Source organism: Podarcis melisellensis (genome assembly GCF_964234715.1).
Source record: "Podarcis melisellensis genome assembly, chromosome: 8".
Classification (NCBI taxonomy): Eukaryota; Metazoa; Chordata; class Lepidosauria; order Squamata; family Lacertidae; genus Podarcis; species Podarcis melisellensis.
In genome coordinates, this window is record NC_138540.1 from 54,819,591 (window position 1) to 54,844,917 (window position 25,327).

The 25,327-nt window shown below is 44.9% G+C and overlaps 1 protein-coding gene across 1 annotated transcript in view; it reads left to right on the forward strand.

The window, feature by feature from the left end:
- Positions 1–16,092: 16,092 nt before the first annotated feature.
- PEPD (peptidase D) overlaps positions 16,093–25,327 on the forward strand; it is a 120,519-nt gene continuing 111,284 nt past the window's right edge. Inside the window, exons 1-2 of the mRNA XM_081922786.1 lie at positions 16,093–16,159; positions 25,060–25,243. Of these exons, the coding sequence (XP_081778912.1) occupies positions 16,116–16,159; positions 25,060–25,243 (228 nt within the window). The 5' untranslated portion in view covers positions 16,093–16,115. The remainder of the gene's footprint in view (positions 16,160–25,059; positions 25,244–25,327) is intronic.

Sequence of the window (25,327 nt, forward strand, 5' to 3'; positions counted from 1 at the left end):
TATCATATCACCCCTTAACCTCCTCTTCTCCAGGCTAAACATGCCCAGCTCCCCAGCAGAAGCATACCACCTTTGGTACCAGAGATGACATATAGTCATACACACTAGTAGCCATTGAATGGCCTCAGCCTCTATGAATTTGTCTAATCACCTTTTGAAACCCTCCAAACTGGTGGCCATCACTGCAAAGGTTTGCAACCTTTAAAACATGCCCCTCCCTCCCGTAAATGCGGTTTCTGGTTCCTGCTTGGAAACTCTGCCCCCCCCCCCCCATGCAGGTAATCTCTGATTCAGATTCCATTTGTGTGTGTTATTTCTTGCTCGGTCAACTCTTCGGCAAAAGCATTTTCACTTTTGTGAGGGAGCAGAGGAGGAAATATTTTGATTGCTTCTATGTTACTGCTTTCGGCGAACATGCACAGCATAATCACCGCTAAAGATAGGAACAGTCTTGGAGAAACCATGACTTGTGGAAGAGTTTATGGTTTAATGAGAATAACCTTTTTTTGTAAAAGTCATTTGGGTTGTAGTGTCACATAGCCGTTCCAGCATGCATTTCGATTTACTGGAGGAAAAGGGCAATGTCTACTAAGGCTGTGTGTTGGCCTGGTGTGTACCCCAAATAATGAAGCAGATTGTGCATGCAATTTGCAACCAGTTCTCGCAGAAAATATAAAAGTCAGAGTGGGGTGGTTTTTTTCATTAAAATAACTAAATGTTAAAAGGTTCACTGCGTGGATCTGCCTGAAATTTGACAGGTTCAGTCCACTCTGGTGGGGCTCCTTTGCATGTTTCAAGACTTGCCTGAAGGGGGGCATTCCAGAATATGTTCACTCTGTCTTTCAACTCTAAGGGGATTATTTATTTCTGTATATACTGTGTTTATATCCCACCTGTCCTCAAAGGAGGTGTATATGTTTCTTGCCCTCTCCAGATTATGCTCACAATAATCCTGTGAAGTAGATTAGGCTGAGAGACTGTAACTGGCCCCAGGTCCCTTAATGAACATCATGGAGAGTTGAGATTTGAAGCCTGGTTCCCCAAATCTGACACTCTAACTGCTATACAACACTGTCTTTCTTAAGTTCATTGAGACTTAAGAAAGTGGGTTTTCACCAGATTTTCTGCCATTTTCTTTAGTGGGATGGGATTTTTAGTTATTCATGAAACCTTTCTGCCTTGCTCAGACTTGCTCCAGCATTAGAGAAAATTATGCCCTCTGCACATGCTAGAGATACATGCTAACCCTCAGGTTCACTCCATCCTTCTTCCACTAACACTCACCTTGGGAATACTTTCCTGCAACACACAGAACTCTTCAGAGTGTCCATGACACCCAGCCAGCGGCCTTCAGCAAAATTGCCAGTGTGTTTATCTTTATTTACCATACCCTTTAGCAATCTGATCTTGTTTGAATTTTTCATTTCTGAATGCATGCTGGCGAACCGGCACGATATCCCCATTGTGATTCTCATTCATCTTCCCCGGGAAGAATTGCTGCCACAGCTTTTCATATAATAGCTATTCCTTCTGTTGCTTCCCAGCTCTGAGACTTTAAAGTCTTCATTTATCTGCAATTGCCAACTATTAGTCCCAGAGCATAATAATCAATCTAACACCTCCAGACTGTAAGAGATGGGGGTTGATTTGCTGTAATTTGATCTCATCTGCAAATTTTGAAATGTGGCTTTCAAAGCTGGTATCATTTGTAACTGTTTCATCTATACATGTGGCAACCAAGAAATGCAGTTCAAAAGTTCACACATCTAGTTCATAAACACCTGGCAGGTCCCCTGAGCTGTTTCCCTTGAAAGAAGCCGTACTTTTCTGCTCTTTGTTTTTAAAAATATGGAACCTTTAGTTCAGGTGCAGCAGATCATGGCTACATTGCTGTTGTCGGGGTCTGCTCTTAAATATTGGCTTACAAGGGCAGCTGGATACCTTCCCCAAATTCCATTATTTGATGGTTGTTCTTTGTTTTCTTAAGTAACTTCTTTTCTTAAGTAAGTCTATTCGTTTCAGCAGGTCTACTTTGAGTATGATTTGGCTGGCTAATGAAAACAAATCCAATGCTAAAATGCTAAGACAGACTGAATCGACCGCTAGCAATAAAGAGAAATACCATTAAAAACTTGATAAGCTTTTTAAAAAAGTGTATTTAATCTGTTGCCTCATACGTCTTCAACTAGTAGATCAGGATAAGTGTGTCACAAGGCCACACCAGGTGGGTATCAGCAACGCTGTTTCCACCATGTTGGATTTCAGCTTTGGCTAACCAGACCTACAGAACACTGCATGCATGTCTGGACTAAGGCACACTCTTCTGATGAAATGTTCATTTTATCAATTTCCACAGAATCATAGAATTGTGAAGCTGGAAGGGTCCCAAGGATGACCTAGTCCAGTTCCCTGCAATGCAGGACTCACAGCTGAAGAATCCCTGATTCCCTCCCCACCTCTTTTTTAAAACTTCCAGTGAAGGGGAGTCCACCACCTTCCAAGGTTGTTGATTTCACTGTTTAAGAGCTCTTACCATCAGAAAGTTCTTCATATTGTTTAGTTGGACTCTCTTTTCTTGTCATTTGTCTCAGGTCTTACCATCTGGAGCAGCGGAAAATAAGCTTGCTCCACCTTCCATGTGATGGACATTGACAGTGACTACAATATCACTGCTCAGTTTTCTCTTCTCCTGGCTAAATATCTCCTACTCACTCAACTGTTCCTCATAAGGTTTGGTTGCCCTCTCCTGCCCACATTCCAGCTAGACTGGTGACTGGGAGTGGCCGCCGGGACCACATAACACCGGTCCTGAGAGATCTGCATTGGCTCCCAGTACATTTCCGAGCACAATTCAAAGTGTTGGTGCTGAGCTTTAAACCCCTAAACGGCCTCGGCCCAGTATACCTGAAGGAGCGTCTCCACCTCCATTGTTCAGCCCGGACACTGAGAAGGCCTTCTGGCGGTTCCCTCATTGCAAGAAGTGAGGTTACAGGGAACCAGACAGAGGGCCTTCTCGGTAGTGGTGCCTGCCCTGTTTAGGGAAGTTTTTAATACTTAATGCTGCATTGTTTTTAACACTTGATTGGAAGCTGCCCAGGGTGGCTGGGGAAACTCAGCCAGATGGGCGGGGTATAAATAAATTATCATCATCATCATCATCATTATCATTATTATTATTATTAATATCATTCTTCACCTGTGGTGCCCAGAACTGTACACAGGACTTCAGGTGGGGTCTGACCGAGGCAGAATAGAGCAGAACTATTACTTCCCTTGACCTGGACACTAGACTTCTGTTGATGTACAAGTGGTGCTACGTGGCAGGAAAAAGGCACAAACCATTTTTTAAAAAAAGATACCTATTTCTGGCCAAACACATGCTCATGCCTTTCTCTTGCCATATCGCAGCACCACTTTTCATTGAGTAGCAATGCTGAGATAACAGTATACATATTGCTCAGTGAATTGCCATTTTAGGATTAAGGCTGTGCACTGTTAGCACTATTATAAATCAAAAGTGAAAACATGAAAGGGAGTCCCATGTTGCAGCTTGGGAGTAAGAGGTGGCTCTCACATCTGGACCAGTTGAAGACAACTGATCTAAATACAGTGGCGTAGCGTGGGGGGTGCAGGGGGGCCGGCCGCACCGGGCACAACATCTGGGGGTTAGGGTTAGGGGGCGCAAATCCACGGGTTAGGGGGCACAAATCTATGGGTTAGGGGGTGCAAATTACTTGCCTTGCCCCGGGTGCTGACAGCCCACGCTACGCCACTGTCTAAATACATTTGAGGAGACATGTCTGCAGACAGCTAAGGGTAGGGGCTTCCAGATTACATAAGGTGTGGGAAACATGGACAATTTTTCTCCCTCTAATATCACTAGAACTCAGGGGCATCCAATAAAGCTGAATGCTGTGAGATTAGAGGAGCTCAGGTAACTGCAGCTGGATATCCCTTGAGAGGGTCCTAGTAGGATGGTGGGGGTGTGAATTAGATACCCCAATACATGCCTGAGCTGGGGAAGGAGGCCAGTAGGTTAGGGAGTGGAGAGATGGATCCAGGGGAGGGACTAAACCAGTTGACTGAAAAGAGTTCCACCCCGTGACATCAGATACCTTCTGCTTAGCTATATATGATGGCATAAATATGGCAGTGTTGGCCATCAACTTAGAAGGCTTTAAAAGAGGATTAGACAAATTTGTGGAGGAGAAGACTATCAGTGGCTTCTAGCCATGATGGCTAGGCTGTGGCTCCACTGTCAGAGACCTTATGCCTCTGACTACCAGGTGCTGGTAACCACAGGAGGGAAGAATGCTCTTGCGTTTTGGGTCCTGCTTGTGGGTTTCCCATATTAGGCATTTGGTTGCCCATAGTGAGAACAGGGTGCTACAGTAGATGAGTCCCCCTTTGGTTTAATCCAGCAGACTCTTCTTATGTTCATGAAATTACTGGTGTGGTATTGCCTGTGCACCATTACACTAACAAAAGGGGTAATGGGGGTGAAATCCGTGGTGATCTTGCTGGGTCAAGCATGCAAGATAACAAGGGTTCAGGGCAGCCAGTTTTGCCACTGCCGGTGTTTATAGTCAGGGGCTGGTGGTGTTGGTGGGCTTTCTCTGCCTTATCCATACCCACCTGCTGAGTCCTTATGGAGCTTGCATGTTCCATAATCTCCTGCCTGTTCTAATTGCCTGCTGGACCACACCAGCTCCTTTGGGTCCCTTGTTGTTTGTTGGCACCCACTTCAAAGAGACAGCTTTTATCAAGGAAAGCCAGGCCACAGAAGTAAGCATGTCTTCTGCAAATAAACAAATTCACTCTTTTGGGCAAGGGGGGAAATGGCATGGAATGGCGCCAGAGAGCAGTTCAAGGGATGCTCCTGCTCACACAAAAGTAAACAAACTGCACTTGTCAAAGCTCAAAGTGGGGGAATGGCACCTGGCAGGCATTGCCATATTTGAAAGGGTAGGGGACAGATGGACAACCTTCTCTGAATTATTTTAAATCAACGTGTGCGACAGATGCCACATGAAATGGAAGATGCTTTAGAATGGCACACACAGAGTGAAAAAGTGAAATTTGAAATTGCAAATGTTGTCTCAGGTTCCCTTCCAAATCTTTCCCCACCCTAATCAAATTAATCCTCTCAATAGGCCTCCATCATGCTGCTCTCCTAGCATCCGAAGTTGGCACAGAACTGATGGCAGGTTATTGGGGAGTGGGGTGGGGGGAGATGGAGAGGCTGGGATCAGCTGCCTCTCTCAACTTGGATGCCAGGATTTTAAAGAGGATTTTGAAGCAGTAGGGAAAGCCTTTTCCAAAGTGGAGACTTCCCACATTTTACAAAGTGTTGATGCAGACAAGTAAATTTAGTCAGTTAATTAACAACAAACAAACAAACAGCAGCACAAGACAGTCACCAAGCAGGTTCCCATACTTCTGTGTTTTAAAGAAATTCAGGGGCAGTTCAGAGGAGATGCAGGAAATGTGAGCTCTGCCTCTCCAACATAGGTTGTTGTTGTTTGCCTGTGGTGGGTTGAACATTTGATCAGAGCAAGAGGTGGGGTTGATTAACCCTTTCTGCACTGACTGATTTCTCAGTCAAAATTGGTCCCTCTTTTCCACTTGCAGAGAAAAATAGATGAGGTCCTCATATGTTTTCCCTTGTAGGCATAGTTACAGATAGGTAGCCGTGTTGGTCTGCCATAGTCAAAACAAAAAAAAATCCTTCCAGTAGCACCTTAAAGACCAACTAAGTTAGTTCTTGGTATGAGCTTTCGTGTGCATGCACACTTCTTCACACGAAAGCTCATACCAAGAACTAACTTAGTTGGTCTTTAAGGTGCTACTGGAAGGAATTTTTTTTGTTTTGCCTTGTAGGCATGAAAGACTTAGGGAGTGGCCCTTTCCATCAGGAAGCCAGCTGGTGGGGAAACTGGCTCCACCTTCTACAGTTCTGAGAGTAGTCAATCATCATTTTGTGATCAGTGGTCACAGCAATTTACAACTGTCCCAAGTGGGCCCTGGGTGTAGTAAGTTTGGGAACCTCTGATTCAGACATTGAAGATGCCCTGAAAATGAATCTGGTGCTTACCTATGAAGCCCTATGAGTCTTGGGGCTCCAGGTACCTAAAGGAACACCTGTCCCAATATTGGTCATTTGGTGAAAGTCTCCTTCTGGTATATCCACCAGCATAGGTGAGAAGTTTGGCAACCAGAGCAAGGGCATTTATAACACTTGATCCTGGGGTGTGGTTTGAAGGCAGACAAAGTCACTACCTGGACTCAGCAGGTGTCTTGAGTCCTTTGGCATCAATTGGGACAGACTGGGGATGGCAGGACTTGCCAGAGGAGGAGGATCTCAAGGCTGGGGTGGGGACATCTCAAGCAGCGAAGAGGGTGCTGAAGGGTGTCACAGTAAGGGAGAGGGAGCCTCCAGGCTCTCAACCTGTCTCCACTGAGAGAAGCTCCAGCAGTAGCCAAGGAGGTAGCTGGAAAACTGAAGAAGAGGTGGAAGGAGAGTCAGAGGCCTGGATTCAGATCTCTTCACCAAGGACGTGCCACTATGTGCAGTGCCACAAACAGATCAGGTCCCCCAGTCTTCTCACTTGGGAGAACTATGCAAGTGACTGGTCCTGCACCACCCTTTAAAAGTAGAGCAGGAGGCATGTGTCAAACATTGGGACAATGTCTTTGCCAATGCCTCACCATACATCCTAGAACTCAGGTTGTAAACTTCTGACCCATGTATCATGTATCTTGAGTGGGTGCTGAGACCATGTGCAGATTTCTTAGATAATGCTTTCAGGTTTTCTTGAGTCGAGAGTGCAGGTACTGCATCCAAGGCCTGGGCCTCAATGGGTTACCCCCTGGGATTCCACCCTGGGTTCCATGATGGAAGAAATAGGGTGTGTGGTTGTAATAAAATAAAGCAAACTTCTGCGCCAAGAGAGTTCATCTACTTTGCTATTGTTCAGGTACTAGGAAAACACTTCTAAAACCAATTCTCAAGTGTTTTTAGGTATGTTTAATGACGTATATTTTATTACATTTTGTTGAGTTTCCACACTCTGCTGTTTTAGTGTTTACGTTTATAGCTTTGTGGTGTTGTTCCTGGTTCTGAATGTGTCACACATTGCTTTCCTGTTGCTTGAATTATTTTAAACAGTGCTGTGATCAATTGAGGAAAAGCAGTAAAAAGGGGGAAAGAAAATATACAATAAATAAATAAAAATAAAAGATTGACTTGATCGAAACCAACATGTGGTCATTGCACAAATCCAGTCCCAGGACCTTTTCACTCCCCACTTTGCAACAGAGACCCGCTCAGCTTTTCTTCCATCTGCCCTTCCCCACAGTGCAATTTCCATGGTTTAGCTTGAGGAATGGTAAGTTATCTAAGGAAATTTGCTAAAGGGGGCGGTGGGAATTGAATTTTCCGATCCAGAAGGATTTTTGTTAGTCACAGCACCTTGTACCAGATGTTGTACACCGTCCTCTCTGATGCCTTGCAGGCTGCCTCCTCGCATTACCATTTGTCTCAAGGGACAATTGCAGAGAGATACAGGGAGGCATAATTGCTTTGGACCAAGGTGGAATGGCTGCTCCGGTCAGGAAAATATAAAATATGATTAGACCGTCTTATGGGCAGTTGCTTGCCACTTTGTTTCTAAATTGAAGTCGGGAGGCAGCTGGGTTAAAATTTTTTCCATCAGATGAAAAGGGGATTAGGTGCTCAAGTTACATTAATGAGAAGTTGTGTTCTAATATGTGGCAGTCAGGAGCTGAGAAATGTGCCCCTCGTATTCATCAAGGGCCAGGAGCATCCATGGCTTATGGCGAGGCTCAGATGCATTAGAGGGGCTCACATATTGTAGCAATCAAGGATCCATGGCAACCAGGCTCTCACTTCATTGCCGTAGACTGGGGTGGGGAGGGGAGGAACAATGGGAGATAAGGAGAGCAGAAGGCTTGCTTCAGTCACCGGGCTGCTGTTTGTACTTGGTCCCATAATTATCCTGTCTTCATTTGACTTGCTGCCATGAGGACCAGCTTGGTTTTGGAATGGTGGCCTAGAACTATTTTAAAAATCCCTCCTGCCTGGTTGGCTGGCCACATTGATCTTTTCTTCCTGAAGATTTTGGAAGCATCAGGGATCTTCCTCCTCACCTGTCTCTGCACTGAGGGCCAAGACAAATATGCCCTGCTGGCATGTTGCAGGCACCCCAATCTCTCAGCAGCAAGAGACATGAGGGGTGCCTACCCTTTCCCAGAATTCAAGGTCAACAGAGACTGTGCTGTCTTCAGGATATATGGTATTCTTTACACATATATACAACCTGAGCACAGGATGAGCATTAACACCCCACAGATCTTGCTTCCCCATTTGGGTTCTAGGGAAGCTCCAAGCCATAGCTCCCACCTGCCTGGACAGAGGACAGAAAGGGGTGTGTGTGAGTGCATGTAGAAGCTAGCCCACTGTGCAAAAGTAAGACTTGTATTTGTTGCTCTCCCTACTTTTCTCTCTGGCCCTGCTGATCCCTGGCCTGTGGCCCCTGGAAAGTTGCCCAGAATACTATATACAAAGCTTTGGAGATCACTGATGGCAACTGACCATCAAAATCAAGTTTGCTCAGTACAGCCAGCTTATGTAGAGGCAGCAGACTTTTGAAGCTTTGAACTCTCACCCATAGAAAAAGCCAGTTCAGCTTCTGAAGAAATTATGGGAAATCGTTGAAGGGTCCCTATCTACTTCAAGGATATAGTGTATTATAATTTATATACAATTGATTTCCTAAAGCTACCCGGTGGTGCCAGGGAAACATCAGTATAGTCTCCGCAATAGATAATACTCTTTGTACAAAAATTCCAAGCAACTTTGGGAAATAATTTACGAAGCGCTCTCCTCTTGAGAGGATCCCTCCTCCTGTGCAGTAAAATATAAATAGAAAGAGTTTCAATAAGAAGAAAAATAAGCATTCATAATAAACAATCAATGCGGTGAGGAGCTGTCTTGGGTGCTCAAATCTTGGATGTAGTGGGCATTTCGATTTTTGAAACTGAAACCAGACTCATCCGGGTGAGTAATAAGACAATGGTAACACTGCTTTATATCCCTTGTCATTTATAATAATTTAGGCTTTGGGGAAAGCGTGGTCATATTTCACTGTCCCAACAATCAATGCAGTAGAATACATTTAGTGTAAAATTGCTTCATGATTAAGAGGCCAAAGGCAACCGCTTTTGTTCAATCAGTTTGGATGAAAAAGCTTTTTCCTCCCCCATTTTAAATTAAAAGGCTTGACTTGTAGCCACTTGACCAGCTAGATGTAGGACATGTCTCGGTCCTTCAGCGATCGTTTATTTCTTTTTTTTGATAGCATATTAATATGTGTGCCTTTGCAAAAGTGCCCAAGATTGGAATGTACGACTCTGCTAAACGTGGGTCAAGTTGAAGATTGAGGAGCGATTGAAAATCCAAGTGTGCTCTTCCAGGTCCACAACAGGCCAGCTTGTGCTTGCTAATCATAGGTGGCTGGTTTCCAGTCTTTCATGTCCCATAATTACAACTTTGAGCTAGAGATGGACCAGAGCAATGATCTATGCAGAGACACAGGCACCACTTTGTGCCTTTGCCTTCAATCTAAATCAAATCTTACCTGATGCAGAGGTGATGCAGGATTCCCTGCTCCCAGTGGAAGCTGACTGGAAGGGGGCAAGGTCACATGCAGTGACATGCAGAGAGGCTGTAGGCAGCCTCCCCCTTCTCTGAGGGTGGATAATAAATTGGACCTACAGGAGCACACTATCCATGCCCTTGCAGCAAACCTGTGTTCTCTTGCACAAGCCTGAGAACTACAGTTAGTTAGTGAAGAAGGGTTTCCCTGACTTGGAAAAAAGTGGTATATAAATATATTAAGTTGCTTTATCATCCCTTGTATTTTCTATTTCCTCTGATTTATACAGTCCTTCTAGGACTTGTAAAAATTAATTTCCCCCTCTTGATTGCCAAGCAGCCTCAGAGCTGACAGGACATGAATAACTGTTTAATCTTTGTATGACATTCTCTGGACCTCTTTGCTCCTTAATTGTACAGATGCTGTTCCTCGTCACCTGCGGCCTATTCAGAGGAAGCATCTGCCTTGATCTAAGAACTTTGTTGTCAATTACTGGGGGACCCTTGCCAAGGAAAGATTCCTGCCAAATGATTTCCGAGCCTTGAGATGAACAATTGCAAATACTTACTGGATCCAGCCTTGCATGATGCACACATGCCTAGAATTGCTTTATCTGGAGCATTCAACATGCAAATAAGGGATCTCATCCTTAACTGCTACCACAATCAACGGCATTTATATGTGCATAACTCTCTGCAGGTTTTACCCATTGCTGGAAATTGCAGGAGGGGAGAGTGCTCTTGTTCTCAGTTCCTGCTTGTGGGTTTCCCATTGGGCATTTGGTTGTTGGCCTCTGAAAGAACAGGATGGATGGATGCTAGACTAGATGAGCCCCTGGCCTGATTCAGCAGGGTTCGTCTCCTGTGCTTGTGTTCTCTGCACAGATGGGCATCTCCGGCTAACTTTGCACCTTTGATAACTAGAGGTGGCATTTACTTGGAGAACCACACTCTGGGCACTAACATGTCTATTTATTCGTGGCAGTATTTGGAGAGTTGCTTCATGCTATTTATTTTATTTTCACACAATATATATTTTTTTGATATGCCACCAACTCACATAAAATATCAAGGCAGAGTACAATAATATATACAAGGGCAATGAAACATAAAATATCATAAAAACAACACAGAATAATCATAAAACTGAATGGCTCCTATTAGAAAGGCTGACTAGGCTTGTTGGCATAAAAACGTCTATGAGAGATGTTGGAAAATCAGCAAGCAGCAATGCCTTCCAAATCTCTGGTGAGCAGTATTCTACAGCATGGGATCGGGGACAAATGGTGCTCATACACACTGTCCTTTAATGTGGATAGGGAGCTTTCTGCATCTCCATTAATTCTCCATTGCTTATTTGATGTCCTCCTCTAAATCCCTGCCTTCCCACACTTTCCCCTCCCTCAGTCTGGATTTTCTCATGCCCTCTCCTTTTCAGAACATCCTTAGTATGAGACAATCCAGACCAAGGGAAGGGGAAAGTGTGGGATGCAAGCGATTTGGAAGAGAATATCTGATGCATAATGAAGAATGAATAGGGGTACAGGAAGCTCACTGTCCGCCTGGTTAGCTCAGTAAGTTAGACTGTGATGCTGAGAATGCCAATGTTGCAGGGCTGCATATTCCTTGCATTGCAAGGTGTTGGACTACATGGTCCTCAGGGTCCCTTCCAACTCTACAATTCTATGATTCTATGATTAAGCAACAGTATAGATGAACCCCCAAAGCCCAACTTCTAGTTGAAGCCAGTGGGGACTCGGTAACATGGGAGAGAATTATCAGCACTCCTCTGGATTATCTCAGCGACTGAGCTGGGAAATAAGGGCTCAGGTGGTCCGTAAAGTATCATGGATCCAGGTTGTTTGGGGCTTTGTATATTAACACAAGAGCCTTGAAGTTGGCCCAGCAGCATATGGGCAGCAAGGGCAGATGTTTTAGCAGAGGTATCACATACTCTCGCCCATTTGTCCCCATCAGCTGTCTAGCCTCTTTTTTCTGCACCAGCTGGAGCTGCCACCCCCTCAGTGCATTGCCACAGTCTAGTGTTGAGAATTACGTACCCAAGACCAGACCCTTGTAACTGCATTAATTAATGAGCAACAAATATTTACTTATTCATTCATTCACTTATCTCCCTCCGCACCGTTTTTAATTAAATCCACTCTTCACTCATACATATGAATTGTTGAAAGGTACAATATGAAAAGAATCCTGCAATCAACCTGATTGTTAAAATATGACCACAGCAATTAAATGTGTGCCTATAACGAGCAATCAGGCACAGGATCAGCCTGTGTTATACATTGCGCTGGCTGGGGCTGATGTGAGTTGCAGACCAAAACATCTGGAAGACACCAGGTTAGCAAAAGGCTCTTATAGAGGAATCTGCGTACAGGGTGGAGGTTCAAAAGGTATCCACATGGTGCTCAGAGAACAATCTGCACCTAAACATTGGCAAGACAAAGGAGATGGTGTTGGACTTTCGGAGGAAGTGAGGGGAGCTAGCCCCGTTGTATATCATAGGGGTGTGTGGAGAGAGTCTCTTCCTTTAAGTTCCTGGGAGTCCATCTTAGTGAAGACCTTACTTGGAAGGTCAATACAGCCCAGGTGGTTAGGCAGGCCCAACAGAGACTTCATTTCCTTAGGGTCTTGCGAAAGAACAATGTTAGACAGCAACTGATGATTTCCTTCTGTCAGTCCACGATAGAAAGTATTCTCTCATACTGTATTACAGGGTGGTATGCTGGTTTGACAGCCATGGACAGAAAGTCCCTACAGAGGGTGGTGAAGACAGCACATGATATCGTGGGCTGTCCCCTGAGTCTGCTAGATGTTATCGCAGGAGACCATTGCCTCAGAAGAGTGAGGAACATTCTCAGGGATGACTCACACCCTGGCCAGCATCTTTTTAATCTCCTGCCCTCGGGCAGGAGATATAGAAGCATGATAAGCCACACTAATGGGTTAAAGAACAGTTTCTACCTGTGGGCCATGAGACTGCTGAGTGGAAGACAGCAACATTGCAGATGTTCGGGGTTGGTGGTCATATGACAGCACACAGAGTGTAACAAGGACTGAGAGATTGGGGGGGGGGGGCTCGTTTAATCTCACTGTAAACAAGTGGTACAGTGACAATAAAGTATTTCTATTTCTATTATGCACAATAAAATTTAAGCCTAATGCCATGTGAGAAAATGCCCAGGCCAGGTGCCACAAGCCACCAAAAGAAGAGAAGCAGCAAAGAAACACAACATTTGGATTTAAAGTGGGTGTGTTGGGAACAGCAAGTGCTTTGTTTCTGGCTGATGTCGGTGAATCGGAAAATAGATTAACTTTTGCTTAACCAGCAAGACATAAAAGGGAAAAGCAGTTCTGTAAATTTGGCAGAGATTAAACCACTTCCTTGTACAAGCTCAGCAAACCACAGCTACTGTTGTTGCTGTCTCTTGGGCAGATAATAGATGGACTTTTAAATAAAAAAACCCCACATTTTCTTTATAAGGTTACTTTTAAATGGGTATCTCTCCCTTTATGTTGCTGACACAATATTTTTTGAAGTACTGTTTGTTTGTTTGTTTATTTGTTTGATGGTGCAGCAGCTATAACTACTAAGACCTTTCTTTGGCCAGGGAGAGCCCAATACACTTTGCTACCCAAGTGGCATGCTCCTCAGGGGCCCAGATCTGCTGCCCCCCCAGCTGTCTCGAGCCTGACGCCTGAGGTGACTGCCTCATTGAGCCTCATGGGCAGGTTGGCTCTGCCTGGGACTGCTGGTTAAATCCAGACCCTCCAAGTGTCCCTATTTTCCAGGGACAGTCCCGGGTTTACAGAAGCCGACCCGTTTCTGATTTGATCCCAGAATGTCCCGCTTTTCCTTAGGACGTCCCTATTTTCATTGGAGAGATGTTGGAGGGTATGGAGTTATGTGACCCCCCAAGCCAAGTAGATAAGTAACCATACAAACTTTAGAAGACATCTTAAGGGAGCCCTGTATTGGGAAGGTTTTTTAATGCTTAATGTTTTATTATGTTTTTATATATGTTGGAAGCCGCCCAGATCTGGAATGGGATACAGTGTGTGTGCAGGTAGTAATACTCTCCACCAACAAGCTGTTTTCCTCTGAACTCCCCTCGCCTACACAAGCTGCAATTTGTCCTAATTGGAAAAACATGCAGGTCTCTCCAGATAATAACTGCTACTGAGTGTGTTTGAGCTGCAGTTATTCTTAGACAAATAACCAGATGTTGCAAGGGTGTAAACATTCAGTTGAATTATTTTTACTTCTCTTTTGATCTAAAAAGCAGGAACTGTGAGGGATCAATTTGCTCCTCATACCAGAACATGCTCAAACTGCCCTTGTTCACTATGACAGTGCTGATTTTCTGATAATCGTCTCTAGTACCAAAACACTGTCCTGAATCACCCCCAGTTGCCTTTTTGGGGAAGAAGTTGGGTGGGCGAGGGAGATGCTTTTAAAATAATTTCTTCCACACAGGAACATGACCAACTCCTGTGCCTCAAGATCTGCCTAGGGGTCAAATGCGGATTTTCATTTCTCTCTCTCCAGCCCATGGGGCTCTCACAAGGCTACACAACCTCCTCAGCACCAGGACACACCTGTCACCAACTCTACTTCGCACTCTCTTGTTTTTTTCCTGGCAGAGCAGAGGATAGATAGGGGTTTGTGCGTGTAGACACCAGCCTACTGTACTAAGGTAGAATTTGCATTTGTTGTTCCATCCTATTTTGTTTCTGTCCCTTCTTGCCACTGGTATGTGGCCTTCAGAGGATTACCTAGAAGGGAATATGGCCCTTGGGCCAAAGAGTTCACCACCCCTGCTCTGCGCTGAGTGGCAGAGCCTCTCAACTAACACTTCCAGTGATGATGCACCCTGTTTCTAAGGAAATATGTCTGCTGCTCTTGTAATATTCTGTATGATTCCCATTGAAATGAGACTCACCCTAGTTCAGGGAATAGCAAACAATTGCAAGTTTTACAGGGACAGGAATAATTTGCTTCAGTAAGAGTTTAAGGAACTGGCTTTACAGTGCATCAAGCCGTTGGTTCATTTAGCTAAATACTATGCTGACTGACAATGGCCCTCCAAAATTTCAGGCAGCATTTCCCATGAGTCTTACCTGGAGATGCTGGGGGTTGAACCTGGACCTTTCTTGCCTGCAGAACAAATGTGACATTTTGTTTGTGTTGTGCAACTGTATACAGTGGTACCTCAGGTTAAGTACTTAATTCGTTCCGGAGGTCCCTTCTTAACCTGAAACTGTTCTTAACCCGAAGCACCACTTTAGCTAATGGGGCCTCCTGCTGCCACCAGAGCCCGATATCTGTTCTTATCCTGAAGCAAAGTTCTTAACCTGAAGCACTATTTCTGGGTTAGCGGAGTGTGTAACCTGAAGCATTCGTAACCTGAAGTGTATGTAACCCGAGGTACCACAGTATATTTACAGATTGAGGAGAATGCAGCATATATATCTTGACAAAGTGACCTCCAGCCCAGCAAACCTTTTTTGGTGTTATTTTTTTAAAACAACAACAACATACGTTTATTTATTTTTTAAGAATACAGCTGTAAAAAGTCAATAGGAAGTACAGATAAACAAAAGAAAACTTAGAAAACTGTAATCATGACTGTGACTGGGTGAAGTACATACGTTGTTTACATTATCTTCCTCATCTTCAATATTAAGAAATAATTATGGTGCAATGGCAGGTGACAATTTATATCAGAAAGAAATCCGATCAAAAGCCATTAAAAAACCCAATTCTTGTGCAGGGCGATCCTCTGCATGTCTGCTTGGAAACATATTCTGCTGTGGGGTTTACTCACTCATTCTCAAAGCGTCTGACAACACAGAAAGCAGGGATGCATCTCAAAATCAACCACCACAAGAACATTTTTTTAAAATAACGTAACGAAACAGCAACATAATAGCAAATGTAACAACATATAAAAACCACAAAATTTCAGCACTATTATTATAACATCACACCTCCTGGCCATTGCAAAAATGACAACGAAGCGTGACAGTTCCCCCTTGGTTGAGCAGGAGACTCTTAATCTCAGGGTCGTGGGTTTGAGCCTCATTGCAGGGGGTTGGGCTAAATGACCCTCATGGTCCCTTCTAGCTCTACAGTTCTATGACCTAGAAACACCCCTCCCATCATCGTATTTGGTACTGAGAACAGGTTGTGGGAAGGTTAAAAGCCCTGGCGAGCAGTGGCACCTGGGCCGTTTCTCTCCTCCCCAGAGAAGAGCCAGCCAACTTGCTCCAGAGGGGCTAGAAACATAAGGAGGACGCAGCGCCCCCTCCCCGCTGGCCAAAGAGTTCCTCGTCGCCAGGAGCAACCAAACCCCACCCTTTGCTCCGCCCCTTCCTGGTTTCCCTTTTTTTAGTGGCTGACAAGGGCAGTGGCGGTCACATGACAGACCGAGTCCGACGAAGCAACATGGCTGCGTCCGAGGGGTAAGAAAGGCGCTGCTTCTGCTGCTGTTGCTTGGCAGGCTGCAGAGCAAAGCAGGCAGGCAGCACCGACGGCTGGCCGGAGGCAAGAGGTGGCTGGCCGGCTTGCAAGATTCCTTGCAGGAGCTGGAGGGAGGAATAAGCAGCACTCTTTGCCTCTTGCGGGAGATTCTTTCTTTGAAATGCTGCTGCGAAGCGTGCACATGTGTTCCAGATTCCCTCCGGTTTACCTCTCCTACGAGTTAGTGGGAATGGGGTGTCTCCTGACGTGCACGTCGCCCGTGGCTGCGGGTGCACGGGCAACCAATGCCACAGCTCCCCCTGGCTTTCTCTAGTCTCCTCGCCCTATCTCTCTATCCATATAGGCAGCAAGCGTGGCTGAGTGAGCTTTAGGCAGTGTATATGCCATACGTTTAAAGCACACAGACCCAGAACCTTGGGAAATGTAGTTTGACCCTTGGAGAGTTGCAGTTTCTGCCACTCTTAACTACAGTTCCCGGCAATCCTGGGTTGTGATAGAATGTGCTTTAAATGTGTGCTTGCAGCTGTAGGCTCTTCTGTGAAAACCCTTGTGAAGTTTATAGTATTCTATGCAATGCTCTTGTTCCATTCCCTTTTCCATCTGTTTATAACAGCTTTGTGGGCAGCTTTGTACTGACCTTTCATTGCTTTCACTTCAGAAGTTAGTATGGATAATGCACAGGAATGTCAAAAGGGGTGGAGGGGAGCCAAAGGTCAGTGCTGCTTTGTGTGCAAAAGGTCCTAGGTTCAATGCCCTGCAGTTATCTCCAGGTGTGGTTGGGAAAGATCCCTGCCTGAAGTCTTGGAGAGCTGTTGCTAGTTCCTTATGAGGATATGTGGATGTCCTTATTTTGATGTTAACCGTTTGAACTGGACTTTAGTACAGTACTTCCTTTCAGATTCAATATTTGTATCAATGGGCATAATCTGCAGTTGTCTTTATTTCTTGGGGAGACGTTGGGTGTGGCTTTTCCAAGTATTTGTGTGTGTGAGAGAGTTCTTTTTTGTGTTTTAACCACCATTCCCAGGCCTAAAAATAGGATGTGTGACCTGCCGGCTCCAAACGATAAATGTTGCTAAATGTGTTTGAGTTCCAGCTATTTTGTAACAGCAACAATATCTCTAGGTTAAATTCAGTGGTAGAAATTTGCATGCAGAAAATACCATGTTCAGTCCCTAGCATCTCCAGATAGGGCTGAGAGACATTTTGTCTGAAATCCTGGAGCTCCATAACCGGCCAGTGTAGATAGTACAGAACTAAATGGACTAATGGTCTGACTTTGAATAAAAGATCTTCCTCTGTTCTTGTTCTAGGGCAGTTTTTTTTAAGGGACTCTCAGCCGGAATTGATTTGGGTGATTAAGCAAGTCCAGTGTACAGTAGGAAGAGAATATTGTAACAAAGAGAAACTCACATAGTGATCCATGGGATGAAAACTGGTCTCCACATGTGAGGTGCAGTGTATTCCATATAGCTGTGGAATAGGGATGCATTTTAAAATTAAGGGATCTGCCTGGCCATGGTTTCTTCCAGGCTTGTCTTTGGCCAAGTTTCACACATCCATTGCCCTTTCTGCTGTACTTTCCCTGAATCCTGCTGACCTGGTGCACATCTGCAAGATTCCTCCTGACCCATCGACTAAAGCAGGGGTGGACTCACAACTCCAGTCAGCCCCAGAGTCCAAGAACATCTGTAGGACCACAGGTTATCCATCCCTGCCTTGAAGGAAGATATTGGTGACCCAATGCAGCACCTCTTGATTCTAGGATTGGCTCTCTTGTGTTTGCTTGATGCACACACATCCCAGTGTATCAACACAACTAACAATGCCCTTCTAGGCTCAGGTGGAACAGCTTTTCCCAATATGGTGCCCTCCATGTTTCAGATTGCAACTCCCATCAGCAGCCAGCATGTCTGTGCTAGTTGGGCCTGATAGGAATTACAGTCCAAAATATCTGGAGGGCATCAGGTTGGGGAAGGCTGAGGGAGAGTAAGTTATATGCAGGCATATCTCTTGGGCTGTGAGTGATTTTTGAATTGCAGCAACAGTGTTTCTGTGTAAACAATTGCTTTCTGCTTCCCTTTCATTTCCCCCATTTAATAAAAAAAATGGTTGCTTTCCTACCCCAAACATTTTTTCAAAGCAACTGTTGGACTCTCAAAATCCTATTAAAAATCAGTCGTGCTTCCTTTGTGCTTCATCACGGGTGCCACAGATCTATTCATTACTGCTGTAATGTTAAACCTCATACTGTAAAAAATGACCTTGTCAGTCTTAAGGCTTTTGATTAAGGGAATCTGAGTTTTGTCCATACAAAACTAGGATTCTTGATGAAGACGATCAAAGTCCTGACCTTGTTATTTTTCAGTAGGTTTGCAAAGCATGTCACTAGAAGAGCGCATTAAGCTCACATTGTGGGATTTGCGAAGTGTTTTGCAAAGAGACTTGCGAGAGCTGAATAGATTTCTGGTAGAAGAGCATGCTGCCTCCTACTGTGCCCCACAGATCTTGGGATGTGAAGCTTGGAGGAAACTGTAACTACGTTTAATATGCTCATCCATTCATTGTGTAGTATTCCTTTTCTCCATTGCAATTGCAGTGGCATGAAAAGAGGGACTTGCTTTGGTGTGATCAGGACTTTGTTAAAGTTTAGGCATTCCTCTTGGCATTAATACAGCGCCTCCTGAATTGATCAAAGTACTGTAAACATAATGATCTTAACCCATAAGAGAGGTCAGAATCTTCCTGTTGAGGATGTGGGTGGGAAAAAGGTCAAGGAGTGAGACTGCATACAGCTTTGTGTGTGTTTATTTATTTCCTAAAATTTATGCACTGCTTGATTGTAGAAACAACCGCAAAGTGGTTTACAAAAAAATCTACCTAGTTCCTGTTTCCCATGTACCATGAAATCTGTGTTTTTTTACCCAAGGATGGAGCACCCCCCCCCCCAAAAAAAAAGAGGAAAGGGGATTTTTCTCTAGGTGTTAGAAACATGGTTTATTGAAGGCCCAACATATTTCAGAAAATTTGCAATTCAGTGATACATTTTAAGGAATCCCAGTCCCAAAACAAATGAAAGTAACCATGTCAATGCCAAGCAAATAGACCTAGTAACATAGGGTTTGGGCACCAGCGTTTAGATCTACTTGGCAAACCAATGAGGCACTTCCACCCCAATTTTTCACTCCCCACCCTTAGAAATAGGCTTGCCAACTTTTCCTAATGCCCTTGTTCCTGTGACTTTCTCAGCGGACCAACACAGAGAATATAAGGAGAGGAATATTTTCTTGCCTCCCTATTTTTTATAGGCTTAACCTACACAAAGCTTAAGATCATGCTGGTCTTAAAGGCGAAAGGTCAGGGCTAGGGTTTTTTTTGTGTGAAGTTGCTTATTTGCTTCAGGCAGTTGCTGTATCTTTCCGCTGCTGTTTGTTCCTAAGGAGGGTCGGCTGAAATCCTCTTCAAAGCAGAGCCCTCTTCTTCTATCCCTTTACATTTTTATCTTGCCTTTCCTCTGAAATATTCACAGCTGCAGTTGTAATTGGGGTGAGGGTAGGGGGACGTGAGCCCCTTTTGATGTTGCTGGACTCCTGCTCCCAGCACACCTGGCAGCCAGCATGCCCAGTGGTCCAGGGGGCTGATGGGAGTTGTAGTTCATCATTGCTTTTTGTTTCCAACTTGTGCTGCCTTTGGTAGATAACAGAGTTCACTTTCCAAGGACTAGGTCAGGTGTTGTTTCTCTTGCATTGCTAATGCAAAGGCCAGACATTATTTTTTAAAAACCCTTCCTTTTATAAGCTGGCTCACCCGTTTGGGGATGAGGGAGAATGGCACAACCAGACTCTTAAATTCAACACAATATTTGAGAGAAATGATGTGAGAGGCCAGCCCCAATGGATTTGCTTGTCTTTCTGCTGTTGTGTAGCGAAGCCTTGTTCTTGGGGAAGGTTGAATAAAATTTGCCTTCTCTTTTGGTGATTTAAAATCTGTTACTTCGGTGAACTTTCCCATGTTGCAGTTCATGTATTTCCTGAGCAAGAATGCATGCTAACCGGTTGCTCTAAACATAACAAAAATGTAATTATGTTGAATCGCTAAACAAGTTAGGAACACCATCTGAAGCCTGTGGTCATGCAGCCTGCTCCAGAATTATATCTGCTTGGAGACCAGAGGCAGATATATTTATGGTCCTTCCTCGACACTGGCCAAGGTACTAAATAGAATTACTTCCTTGGAGAGTCACTGATGGAAGAGCTGCCACTTCCAAAGCCCTTCTGGGCTCACACTGGCTGGGGCAGATGGTGGGGAGGTGGCTTTTTACATTCTCTGCCAACCCCTTTTCTTCTCTGGTTCGACTACCTTATCATTGGGAGGGAGGCATATCCAACTCCATGGCTGGCATAACCCACCTCTCCAGCAAGGTTTGCTTGCTTAAATGCAAGCCCTGTGTATGCTTCTTTCTGCATTGCCAGGGGTTGAATTAGATGACCCTTTGAGTTCCTTCCAACTCTACAATTCTCTGATTTGAAAGTAATCCCTGGCAAAGGTACTGGAGGATCTCAGTGTAAAACATGCACAGGGGGCTGAGCCCTTTCTAGAAGCAAGGTGCTCATGATTACAGGACAATTTATTTAAAAGTGGCTGGGGAGGCTCAGCCAGATGGGCGGGGTATAAATAATAAATTATTATTATTATTATTATTATTATTATTATTATTATTATTATTATTATTAAAGGAAACAGTGTTTACCTTGGAGTGGCAAGCACCCTAGAGGTAAAAAGTCTATGCCTTTTTAGATGGCAGTGAGAGCTATTTTTTGTTTTCAAACTGAACACGCTGCAGAGTTCTGGGAGTGGGGAGTGTGTGAGAAAATAAAAGATTCCTCAGCTGGGCTCAGTGGGTTTCTGTGGTGAACCACAGGGTGGCAATTCCTAGGCAGACTTGCTAATCCTTGAACAAATATAAGTTGATTCCATTTGATAAGTTCCTGGGCTTCATAGGGCAACAAAACTCTGGTATCTTTGCTGCAGTGGGTGGACAGGCCCAACAATGATAGCAAGCAACAATAAGCATATATATGACTTACCATAGTTTACCATGTACAGTGGTACCTCGGGTTAAGTACTTAATTCGTTCCGGAGGTCTGTTCTTAACCTGAAAGTGTTCTTAACCTGAAGCACCACTTTAGCTAATGGGGCCTTCTCCTGCCGCCGCGCTACCGGAGCACGATTTCTGTTCTCATCCTGAAGCAAAGTTCTTAACCCGAGGTAATATTTCTGGGTTAGCGGATTCTGTAACCTGAAGCGTATGTAACCCAAGGTACCACTGTATAACACGCCCCCGTGTATAACACAACCCCTGTTTTTTGGGACACAAAACTGAGGAAATGGGGGGAAATTACCAAGTGTTGTTCAGCTTTTTTTGGGGGGGGGTTGCCCAGACTTGTTGAGCTTTTGGGGGTGTATCCACAAAGCCACCAATTGTCAGCCCGCTCGCCACCAGCAGCCGACAATCACACGCCCTATTGCCGCAGCAGCCAATCGCCAGGAGACATTGTTGCAGTCACCAATCACTTGCCCAAATGCCGATGACAATCTCCTGCTCACAGCAGCCACCAGTCGCCCATCCCATCAAATTTTTAGCACTTTCTTTTAATTAAAAAGCCTCGTCTTGTACACGGAAGAATATGGTAACTGTGGCATTTATCATGTTTTATCATGATTAACTTCAAAAGTCATAGATTCCCCCCATTGCTGCTCTCGTAAATAGAAATGTAGCCTTTAACTCAGAGGTCAGCAACCTTTTTCAGCCGTGGGCCGATCCACCATCCCTCAGAGCATGTGGTTGGCCAGACTATATTTTGAATAAGAAAATGAATGAATTCCTATGCCCCATGAATAACCCAGAGATGCATTTTAAATAAAAGCACACATTCTACTCATGTAAAAACACACTGATTCCCGGACCATCCGAATTGAGAAGGCAATTTGCCAAGATCCGGCCCACGGGCCTTAGGTTGCCTACCCCTGCTTTAACTCCATGGCCAGATCAGCGGGAACACTGTCTCCCAAACCCCCTGTCCTGTTCAAGTGGGATAAGAACTGATAAGAGAATTGTGGTTTAAGAGCTCCATGCAAAGTTGGATCAGCAATCCTGGCTAGAGAAAGCCTTAACCCACAGTTTCCTGAGTTGGATGTCATGGGAAAACTTGGTTTAACAAATCTTTTCAAGCTGAAGGTGAGGAGGAAGGAAAATAAGTTAGCAACGTTTGAGCTACTTGCTCCAACAAGCCACAGTTTATTGGAGCAGCAGCAGTGTTATGTCTGAATTGGGTCAAATGTGTGTGTTATGGCCTTGTAACTTCTTAAAAATTCTGTAAAACAAAAGTGGTTCCCCTCCCCCCTAACATGCTTGAACTCTGACTAGGTTGACTTTTATTAGAAAGAGAAATGATAGAATTGTAGAGTTGGTATGGAATCACTCAAGGGTCATTAGTCCAACTCCTCTGCAATGCAGGAATCACAGCTAAATAATTCCCAAAAGATTCTGCTACTCCTGCATTATAGGGGTTGGACTAGATGATCCTCTGTGTACCTCCCAACTCTACAGATGTACTATACAGTATATAAATAGTAGAGTTTGTCTACCCTGGTACTTAGTGGTTTATACGCAACCAGTCCTGGCAAGACGGTCATTGTCTGGCTCTCCCAGGGATTCTACAGGGGCGACTCTTGCCAGATGACATTTCATTGCTCAACCATGCTTGCCTTAACAAGTCATAAATAGATGTGGTTGCCACCTAATCATGGGAAGGGCAGGAAGGTGATAGAACAGGATCTTTGCTTTCTTAGATGAATTCTTGAGAATTTGCCTTAGGTTTGGGATGGGCAGCTGGAGCGGAATCTGTCTACCCCTCCTCTCCCTCCACGGCCCCTTGATCTTGAGAACCTCCTCTGCAACCACAGCCGCTTCTTTGTTCACGTGAACAAAAACCCTTCCTAGTGTGGATGGCGAGAGGTGTTGGCGGTGCACTTCCCTGGTTATGTAATACAGCCATTCACTCCGCAGAAGCTGAGGCAGGGTGGGAAGGTGGCAATGTGTGGACCTTGCTTGCTTGGAGGATAGGCTTTGCAAGGGCTTTTCTTGCTGTCCACACCAGGGAGGAAAGAGATGCCACAGAGTCCTTTGGCTTGAATCTCAGGAAAAGTAAGAACCAACGTTGCTGGCCTTTTAGCAAAAATAAGCTGCCAACCAGCGCTTTAGAACAGGGCAGGGGCTAACCTTCTTACAGTCTGAGGGCCAAATTAGGAGTCAGCCACCCTTCCGAGGGCCACACACTAACAGTGCATGTGTGTACTTACGTGCATGTGTGTATACAGATGTTTACATTCACCACAGCTACTCAGCACACATGCAGACACAGCACTCTCTGTTTGTGTCTCAGTCACACACAGAGCTCTCCCTCACGCGCACACCATTTTTGCGCACTGAAGAAGTTTGACCTTTGGCTTTCGCGAATTGTCTCCAGGTGTTACAGATTAAAAGTTCCTTTATGCTGCGTTGGCTGCAGGAATTGTGCATTTTGGACTTTTGATGCTGAAACCGCGCTGAAGTTTGCTCTTTGCCGGCTACGAAGCAAAGGTTACCTTCTTTTGCACGTTTTCCGTTTTCTGAGAAAGCCATATAATAATTAATACATGAGGGAACATTTCACTGAGCACGCTCAGGTTAATACAGGTTGATAGAAAATATATATCTACATCTTAGCAACAGCTGAGCATAGTAACAGCTTGTGGCTGAAGGCATAACCACTATGTTTGTTCCTTATTTTCTACTCTTGAGTTGCTGGAGGGGCCCATTCCATGTAGCTCAGCTAAACTAAGTTGAACCTGAGAATGTGAGATGTTTGTTGGCTGGTGCTAAAGTTGATCATTACTGATCTGTCGGTGGAAGTAGGACCGTGTGGGCAATTGGAAGTTTGGTTTCATGGATCCATCCTTTACTCCTCTACCAAGTGGGCGTAATGCTTATTCTCCAGAGGCCTGCTCCAGGCGTGCACACAGCCAACAGCTAGCAAAAGCAGAATACATTATGCAGAAATGAATGTGCAAACTTGATTTTTGCCTCTGGGACGACAGTGGAACAAAAGCACAGAAATAAGGTTCCAGATGTCAAGGGCAGCATCTGTGTAGCACAATCCGCCCGTCAATAAGTGAAGAGGCGATGAGATGGAATGGAATTGGAAGTGGAAGTGCTGCTCAAGTCAGATGTAGTACGTAGAATCATAGAGTTGTAGAGTTGGAAGAGACCCAAGGAGTCCTCTAGTCCAGCCCCCTGCCATGCAGGAATGTGTGTGTCACCTTCTGATGTGAGTCCCTTTGAGATGCTTACAGGCCACTTAGTTAATCTAACGTATTGTTTTAAATAGAGCCACTGCTGGCAATTCAAGCCCAGGGTGAGATTTTGCAATCTGGGTATAAGGCCAACTTGGGAATTGGAATGACTGTGGTTGGACTGGGCAGGGCACATGCATTCCTGTTGACTTTCTTGGTGGCTTCCAGTGCCGTGGTATCTTTCTGGAGTGACTGGCCAGTGTGGGGCTTGGACACCCTGTTTTGCCATGGACTGTTCTATCTGGTTGGTTGATCGCTGAAGGTGGTGCAAGATGGTTGGAGAGCCTCCTGGGTCCTGTAAAGGTTTCATCTCCTTCGCTGTGCTGCTTAACATCTGCTGGGGGGAGTCCTCAAGGGTTTTGGGATTGGGTGCCATCAGAGTGCTGATGACTCCCGACTGGAATTGTAGTCCAGAACATCTGGAAGGCCCCAGGTTAGGGGACGGCTGCTCTTGTTGCAGAAGCTAATGTTTCCTTCCTCTTTCCAGGCCGTCTTTTTGGCTGGGGAACGAAACCTTGAAGGTTCCAGCAGCGCTCTTTGCCCTGAACAGAACTCGCTTGTGCGAGCGGCTGAGATCAAACAAGGATGTGCCAAAGAAATCCATTGTCCTCCTGCAAGGCGGGGAGCAGACCAACAGATACTGCACTGACACAGGCGTTCTGTTTCGCCAGGTAAGATTTAGCATGAACAAACAACAGACTTATCTCTTTTAGCTCAGATCTCAGCCCCTTTTATTAGTTGCTGGCTAGTGTCCA